Source organism: Tetrao urogallus, assembly GCF_951394365.1.
Source record: "Tetrao urogallus genome assembly, chromosome: 10".
Taxonomy (NCBI): Eukaryota; Metazoa; Chordata; class Aves; order Galliformes; family Phasianidae; genus Tetrao; species Tetrao urogallus.
In genome coordinates, this window is record NC_136823.1 from 18323035 (window position 1) to 18332421 (window position 9387).

Here is a 9387-nt window from a genome sequence, read left to right on the forward strand (position 1 = left end):
GAAGGCTCTGTTCTAGCACATGGTTTTACTTTATGTATCGAGGGTTAGTTCTACACCATAGTCTGCAGTCTGATCATTCTTGACTAAATTCTGAAGAGCCAGGAATGTTTAAGAACTCACTGCAAAGAATCTACTTGCTGACCAGTGCCATCATCCCAAGTTGTTCATCCCCTAGAAAATCAAATCCTAGTGTTGCTGGAAGACTGTGCGGTATTACCTTGTCCAGTCATCCTGCCATACAGCCATGTGTCTGTCGGTGGTATTTAGAGAAATTACTGGCACCAGAACAAGACCAGCTGCCCAATCTCGTGCAGAGAGCTCTGAGCTGTGATCCATAGGAACGCTGGATAAGACAGGCTCAAAAGGAGTGGAAAACAACCTAAGGGCACAGAGAAAGCAGAAAGTGAGTCTGTTCGTAATAGGCCTAGGTAGGCATGGGAGGGCTAATGACATGTTCATTAGAAACCTGGATTGCAAATACAGAAAACCCTTCTAAATGTGAAGGTGATGCAAGCTGGTAGAGGTGAGTTCTTTGGGGACTAGAACTCGATTTAAGCAAGTACTTCAAAAATCAGTGAAAATTGGGCACAGTTCAGCACGGTCAAGCTCTCAACTACATTTAGGTGGTATTAACTGCAAATTACAGGCTATTAGTAATCAATTTGTGATTAGGTATCCGCTCTACAGAAAAGGATCTGGGGTTATGCCAGGTCATAAACCACAGAGGACTCAACAACTGTTGTGCACTTGTGAAAAAGGCGTGCTGGGGCAGCTGGAAGCTGGCATCCTCTGCAAGACATGTGAAGCAATCTTTCTGCTCTGCTCAGCACTGATAAAGCCCCCACTCAACGCACTGCCCTGTGCAGATGCTGCACTGGAGAAAGAAACGGAGCAAACAATGGGAGGTCAGTGTACAGTGATGGATGCTACGAAAACCAGAACCACTCAAAACAAATTAGGGGAATGCCCATGCAGAGGTGCAATCTTAGAGCACAAATGAAGGCTTTCACCTGTTTTCCAAGTCCATTGCAATGGGGAGCTAGAAATAAAAGGTAATGACAGGTAAAATTCAGGTTAGGTATAAAGGGAACACGTTCAGTGCTGGGGGGGCAGAGGAAACGATGGCTGGGCACCTTTAGACAAAGTCAGCCAGGAATGAGGGTTGTAAGGAAATCCTGCCGGGAGGCACGGAGATACGTGAGGTGCCCTGTTTTCTGTATCTGTGCACTCCTGAATAAACAGCTAACTGCTGAGCAGGGAGCTCTGACAGCTGCAGCTCGGCGTTACAGCAGAAAGGAGGTTGTTTCTAAAGGTGAGGCAGGATATTTAACAAAAGAAGCAGTCACAAAAAGAACAGGTAAGAAAAGGTTATGTTCTTATGTTCTTACACAAGCCTGACAAAATTATTGTAAATGTGAGATGTTTTTGGCAATAGGTCATTCCCCAAAACCCTTTTGTGCTCGCAAGCAGTCTCCTTTCTGCAGCAAAGTGCTGATCTGTCGGGTGCTTGAAAGGCTGAACAGATCTGTATAACATCTCTTTTCAGGTACAAAGCATTTTTGGCCGAGACAGATTTATTCCGGCTTGGAACTTCAAAGGCAACCAAGCGGTGTGTTTGAGCAGCTCTGCAGCACCGCTCTGCAAATCTCACACATGGAACCAGCGGCGTGACGGCACGGCAGGGAGAGCAGACGGGCACCCCCAGCTGTGCCTGGGATTTGGCACAGGGCTCCCACCCAAATGTTTCCACACGTTAAAAGCTGAACGAACTCAGGAGCTGCTCCTGCACGCAGTTCAGCAGCCACAGCGCTTAAAGCTGTTTCAGGATCGCTGACGGGACCTCGCAACCAGCGCACGGATGGACGCGGCGCGGAGGATCGTGAAGGTTTCACAACACGTGGAGGTGTTTAGAGCTGTTTCCCGAGGAACACGGGCACGGTGGGGATGGGACGGCGGCGGTTGTTCTCTGCACACCGTACTGACGCGTGCTTCCGCACCGCCGTGGGATGGGGCTGAGAAACAGCGGGACCGCGGCTACAGAGCGAGGCGGAGGGAGAGCAGCGATGCGCGGAGCGGCCGGCAGGGGGCGCCCGCGAGCAGCCTAAGGGGGAGGGCGGGGGGCGTCGCCGGGTCGCGCCGCTGATGTCATCGCGCTGCGCCGCGCCGGGGCCGCACGGAGCCGCTCCCCGGGCCTAGCGAGGCCGGCAGCCCGCGGGTGAGTGCGACGCTCCTGCGAGGGGCCTCTCCCCGCTGCTCGGGCCCGCGGGCTGACGCGGCGTTTCTCTGTTTCTCCCCAGATGTGGGCTGAGGTGTTGCTTCTGCCCTGCAGGGCTCGGCTGCTTCCGCCTCTTCGGCTGCGGCACCGCGCGGCGCGCGCCATGAGGCTGCAAAGCCCGCAGTTCCAGGCGCTCTTCACACCGGGGCTGCGCAGTGTGGCAGGTGAGGCCGGGCGGGGCCTCACGGGAGGGGCTGTGGCGGCTCCGGGTCCCTCACAGGTGGGGGCTGTGGCGGCTCCGGGTCCCTCACAGGTGGGGGCTGTGGCGGCTCCGGGTCCCTCACAGGTTGGGGCTGTGGCGGCTCCGGGTCCCTCACAGGTTGGGGCTGTGGCGGCTCCGGGTCCCTCACAGGTTCGGGCTGTGGCGGCTCCGGGTCCCTCACAGGTTGGGGCTGTGGCGGCTCCGTTTTTGTTCTCGACTGTTTTCTTCTCCTTGTCAGAATTGTTTGAGAAGAAGAACTACGAGCTGAGAATCGCGGGAGGGGCCGTGAGGGATTTGCTGAGCGGAATGACGCCTCAAGATGTGGATTTCGCCACTACGGCTACACCCGAAGAGATGAAGGACATGTTCACGTCTGCTGGGGTTCGGCTGATCAATAACAAAGGAGAAAAACACGGAACCATCACGGCCAGGGTTGGTTCGCGGTCGGGCTGTGGGTTTTCTCTTACAGTCTGTAGCAGGTGGGGAAGCCGATACGATGCTTCCTGCTTTCTCCTGCTTTCTCGGGTCCTGCTTCCTCTGTCTGCACGTTCCTTTGCTTTTAGCCTGCAGGCACCAGACGGCTTATGTGGAAATGAGCTCTGTTCTGAGGCATCTGTGAGTTTCGGTGTCAGCTCCACGTGGAAGCACGGCGTGTGTTTGCGTACAGTTTGTGCTCAAGCTGCCTACATGCAAACCAACGTGGGGCAGGAAAATAGATAGCCTTTGTATCTGTATCCACGTTGAAATAACGATCTCTGTGGGATTTTCAGCTCCATGAACAGAATTTTGAAATTACCACTCTCAGAATAGATATTGTCACCGATGGGCGCCACGCAGAGGTGGAATTCACCACCGACTGGGAAAAGGATGCTGAAAGGAGGGATCTGACCATCAATTCCATGTTTTTAGGTAAAATTATGCAAAAGAAAATACGTAGATCAAACACCGCTTTTCAAATCATGCCAATAAATTTTCCCTCTCCTTTTTGCGTTCTGTTGGTTTATACTGCTGTCAGCCAAAAGGTCTGCACAGATATGGCAAACCACAGCAAGTGACACCATTTGTCCTCTGCATTTTCAAATAAGAGTGTTTCTAAATTCCTGTTGATGTTTTTTCATCTTCTAGGCTTGGATGGGATGCTGTATGATTTCTTTAATGGATATGAAGACTTAAAGAACAAGAAAATAAGATTTGTGGGAAAGGCAAGCGCAAGAATACAAGAAGATTATTTACGAATCCTAAGATATTTCAGGTACCAGCTTTCACCTTGTCTGGATGAAGAGATGGTATAAATAAGTACTTCTGATGACTCATTGGAGACGTAGAAACGGAGTTCCATGGAGAAGGTTGTGAACCAAAATTCAGACAATGTTTTTTCCTCAAAAAATGATGAGAAAAGCATATTTTTGGCTTCTGTTTTCTCTATGCGAGCAAGAAATATGCTGTCCTTTGCAAACAGTCTTTGTAACAGTTTCAACTGTTTCAACTATAGTTTAAAACAAAGTAATAAGTTTATTGATGTCCATCTGTAACCAACAGAAGTGCAGTTACTTTGCCCTGAAGCTTCATGCAGTCTGGGAGAGGGGGAGGAGAGTAAATCTGATCAGGATTGATCTATTTGCTTTGGACAGTGTAACAACGTAACCTACCTTGTGCCTTTTTTTTTTTGGCACTGAACTTCTGCACCTCATATAATCTCATATAATCTCTCTGCAGTTTTCTCTTTTATACTCTTGGTGAAATTGAAAGAGCAGGCAGGAGCTTTAAGCTTCACGGCAGAAAAATGTTGCAGAGATTTCAGAAACTATAATGTTTTTGTCCTCCACTATTTTAATGTAATCAGCATTTGCCATGACTTAATTCTGTGAGTAGCAATAAGAAATGATTGGCAAAATTAACATGGAGCGGTTTTCTTTGGGCAGGTTTTATGGGAGGATTGCAGAAAAACCTGGCGATCACGAATCGAGCACCCTGCAAGCAATTAAAGAAAATGCCAAAGGTTTGGCTGGGATATCAGGAGAAAGGATTTGGGTGGAACTGAAAAAAATTCTAATTGGAAACCACGTCAATCATTTGGTTCGACTTCTGTATGAGCTGGACGTCGCTCAATACATAGGTAAAGTTAGATGACTGTAAATGTTACAGGTATAGGAAATCAAGCAATTGCAGCACGGCAAAGGAGATGAAACTTGTTTGTTTTTACCTTTGTTAATGTCCCTGTTTCTTGTTAACGCCTTACTGAACTTTTTCTCTTCAGGTTTACCAAGTAATGGAAATCTGGAGGAACTTGACAGAGTCAGTAAAAATACTGAAAATTTGTGTCCAAAACCCATGACTGTTCTGACGTCATTGTTCAAGGTGAAGGATGATGTAACAAACCTTGATTTGAGGCTGAAAATCTCAAAAGAGGAGAAGAACCTTGGCTTCTTTCTGCTGAAACACCGTGAGGAGTTAACTAAAGCGACGGGGCCAGAACCACTGAAACCATATCAAGACTTCATAATGGATGTAAGTGTACTTGATATTGCTGCACTTGGCTTCTCGACTAAACCACGAGTTTCCAGTTTTACAGAGTGCCAAAGAAAGCCATGGGCCTTACAAGATGAGCAGCCCTTCCACTGTGCATGGTGCCAGGATTGTCAAGATGGTGATGTTTGCATTAGGAAGATGAGCTGTATTGACAAGAACTGGTAGCCACAGTTAGACTGCTTCCAGTGCAGTATCACTACATTAACTGCAGGAATATCATCCAGTATTAACAATAATAGATCCAATAAATTAAAGTTTTGGGGGCTTTATCCATTTGCTTTGAATCTAGAGAGGAGAGCAGAAATAGACAAGTGTTTTTGCAATGTCCTGTTTTTGCAGCAACAGAGATGTCTGTTCTTTAGCAGAGCTTAGTTTTACAAAGAGATAAACAGTTTCTTAGCTTCTGTTGTTTGACTGAAGTAAATTTTTAAAAATAGATATTAAAACTGAAATCAAATCTTAGCTGATCCAAGCAGCTTGTGTTCTCTAGCAACGTTTTTACTAGACTTAAAAACCAGTCAGGATGGACAGGGTCAGCTGAAAGTGTGGCCTCTGAACACAGCTGGGGACTGAGGGTTTGCTGTACTGTCTCCACTGAGTTCTCCTCCTGCATTAAAGCATGAGACAGGATCTGGACCTCAAAGGATTTCATGTGAAATTCAAATCCTTCAGTTGCGTATTCAGAGTCTGCATAGTGCCTGGAACAGTGCTTTGTGTTCTTCACCAAGTACTGTTAAACACACAACATCTTCCAGAGTGAATTTCAAGTAATCTGAAAGTGAAATTCTGCACTCTTATTGCAGTAACTGAGGTGAAAGAGGTCAGTGTCAGCAGAGAGGACTTCCTCCCACAGGGAAGGTGTGAGTCCCTCTCCAGCAGTAGGTTAAAGATAATGGTTAAAAAGCTACTAAACGAAGTTCATGAAGTTTTCAAGCATTTGCTGGACTCTCCAGTCCCAGGCTGAGTTTTAAAACTAATGAGAGAGAGGTGCAGATGTTCAGAGTTTGAATTGTTATCTAGTTTCTCCTAATACATCCTCTTTTTTTTTTTTTTCAGTCTAGGGAAGCAAATACGATTTCCAAAATATTAGAACTCCTGAAGTACCAGGGAGAAGAGCAGCTTTTAAAAGAAATGCAGCAGTGGACTGTTCCTACTTTTCCTGTTAGTGGCCATGATTTGCGGAAAATGGGCATAACTTGTGGGAAAGAAATTGGCTCAGCACTGCAGCAGTTACGGGAGGAATGGAAGAAGAGTGGGTACTGCATGGATAAAGAAGAGCTGTTAAGTTGTATGAAGAAAGTATAAAAGGTAACAATAAAGGAGAAAACATTTTGTGCTATCATACTGCAGGTGGGAATGTGTGTAAAGCATGTTCTGTAACATGGGATTCAAGAGAAATGGGACAGGAGGGAGGAAGGAAGGGAGGTTGGTTTTTACCCAAACTGCTTAAACACTGGCCTGGTGACCTGGGGAAAGACAACAGCTGTTCCTCATTTCCCCTGACTCAGCTGCAAGCTGTTAGCATGCTTATCAGCTTTGCCTCCAGAGCATTTATAAACACACTGAGGAGCAATGGCTCCACTTGGAGCCCTGAATAACTCCACAGTGATCTCTTAGCAGCCTGTGGTAAGTACACTTTCTGTTTCTCAGCTCACCATGGTGGACTGGACCAAGGGCTGCACTGGGTTTCCAAGCACAAATGCAGTGGGTTCTCATCTGCAGTATGCATTCATCTCTGGAAACTGTTTTCTGTACACCTATGAATTGTGGCATGCTCTGTTAACTGTTAAGTTTACAACTCAGCCCTTTTCACAGTTCACCCTGGGGAAAGTGCAGTGCTGTATTTACAGCTTGCACAATAAATAAGTATACATGGGAATATGGGCTACACTTAAAAGCAGGATTCTTATTCTGTTACTTTGCCATGTTGCAGAGACACAAATGGTTTACTAATTTGAATTAGGCTCTTGAGGAATTAGGGCTCTAATTGTTTTTTGATGGCAATACCAGCCTTCTTCTCCTCACGTAATGAAACGGAGGTACTGTTGGGTAGGGAGAAACAAGAGCATAGAGGAAAACACAAACTGCATGGAGATGGGTGCCTCAGTATTCAGACTGAGCTCAAGCTTTTAAATTTAGCCTCACAGCACTGAAAGCAACATCTACCAGGTCCAGAAAAGCACTCTAAGATTCAGCAAGCAGGAGCACATATCCCATGTCAGACCCCTTCATCATTTCTCTACAAATGCTACTAAGCTGCAGATAACATCTATAGGTCTCACCTAGTCTTATGTCAGGGCTTTTTCAGCTAGTTGAACATTCTTCCAAACTAAAATAAATCAGCAAATCCCACGGAATATTGTGGTAAGGAAATCACTCCTTTTTGGCCCTTAAAAGATTCTCCCAGCTTCAACAGGACAGTGCAGGTTGCTATTTAACACAGAATGGTGGCAGCCTGACTAACAGCAATCCTCACTGCTGAGCTGTGCAATGGGATGAGGATTTAAAGCTTTGACATTTTAGATAATTTCTTCCTAACCTGATAAGACAATAGCTCTCCACGAGTCTGGAATTCAATTCAGCATGCTCCACTACCTGCGTACAGCCTGAACTGCCATCCTATAGCCCCATTTAGTCACTGTACCTTCAGATGAAGCTATAGCAAAAGAAATATGAGGCCTGTGGAGACAGGTCCCCAGGCAGCTGCCCCTGCCTTTGTGCAGAAGCTCTACAGCACTCCCCATTGTAATCAACAGGCTTCACCCCCAGCCTGAGTGGACGCCTCGGGTCACAGGGCTGGGTCCCACTGGCAGCCAGTGGCCCATCATTGCTCTTAACCTCCCTTACCATCATTTTCTGAAAGCACTGTGGTTTAAAACCCGAGCAGTGTTAGACCAGACATTTTCTTTCTTCCAACAGTCAGCAGAAACCGCGTCCGCTAAGATCAATTTGAAACAAATTTAATTTTATTCTTTGCAAATGTTTGCAAGCAACGAGATTTTCCTGAAAACTTGTCCCAGAAGGCAGAAAGAGGAAGAGTGAAAGCAGAGAATGTGCTACGCCTTCCATAGCTTGTACAAAGCAAGGAAAGGTGATCGACTACAAAAGGAACCAAATGAATTGCAGCGCATACAAAAATAGCATTATTGTTAAAAAAAAGAACAGCTAGAACTTCTTAGAACAAGTGTGCAAGTATCCTGTTATCATTCTAGTCAGTCATCAAAACTAAGCTATATGAAAGCTTGCAATATTACAGGCTCTGATTGTATGACACTGTATGCGATTGCAGCAATACTACAACAGGGCAACCCCCCTGTTGGTCCCCCCACCCCAAAATACTTTTAATCCTTTCATCAGACCCAGCAAGGCCATGGCAGTGCTACCAGCACGCCCATCCCATGGCTGTGTAATTCCCAGCTCTCCCATAATAAGTGAAATTACAGTGGGAGAAAAACTCTCCTGGCAGCAGCCAGCACATCAGTTGGATTAATTACAGCATGAAGCCACGTGCCAGCCACTGAATGTAGTAAATGTAGCTACTGCTGTAAGATGTGCTGATTTTCTTTGCACTTAACTCTCAAAAGCTCACGAGGGCTGTATTTGCCAGTAATAAATTTCCACAATCCCAACATTCTAGTAGTTTTTTCTCAAAAAAAAAAAAAAAGATAAAAGCATAGAGAGCATTCATCAACGTATTGAGCCTCCCATGATTCTACATCCACATTGGAAGTCACATGCTGGCTGTGCATTTTGTAGCACTTTAACTGCCAGCTTCACCATGACAGGATCCCCCAGTTTTATAGCAAGCTGAATTATGCTTGTTTTCAGCCAGCAGTCATAGGCTTACAAATGGGAAACAATTCACACAAGGTTGGGCTGATGAAAAATCATCAACACTAAGATAAAGTTAGTGCTAATTTACTTGTGAGTTGTCTCACTTGGTAATATTAGCTACACTTGACTGTATATATATATATATATATATATATACACACACACAATACCAAAAATATGCCCATTTTGTATTTAAGCACTGTGAACATAATGCCATTTTTAATTCAGACCATCCGAAAGACTCAGCCAAAACCCAAAACACCTTGTGAAGTCCAGGGAGAGCTGAGGAAATGATCATCCTGAAAGCCTCACTTACTGAAAGCAAATGGCAGCAGAGATACCTGAGTATCTCAGAGGGAAAAAAGCAATCCAAGCCTGCAGCTAAGCCACGGGTGGCTCTGTGTGTATGCAGGGAGTGAGGGGGAAGCTAAGTGTGATTCTAGTGGTTATCTAGGTGCAGAGATTTCAGTCTCACATACTACTCCTTATTTTAGTCTTCTGAAAGCTTATTACATAAACACAATGAACGTTTTCTATAAGAAAATGA

General features: G+C 45.7%; 1 protein-coding gene across 1 annotated transcript; it reads left to right on the forward strand.

Moving 5' to 3' along the window:
* Positions 1–2297: 2297 nt before the first annotated feature.
* TRNT1 (tRNA nucleotidyl transferase 1) lies at positions 2298–6311 on the forward strand (the record flags this gene model as incomplete). The annotated part of the gene is made up of 7 exons (XM_079540376.1): positions 2298–2439; positions 2716–2909; positions 3248–3386; positions 3603–3729; positions 4400–4593; positions 4735–4985; positions 6063–6311. 7 exons carry the CDS (start codon positions 2298–2300, stop codon positions 6309–6311), a joined length of 1296 nt encoding a protein of 431 aa, XP_079396502.1.
* Positions 6312–9387: the final 3076 nt, after the last annotated feature.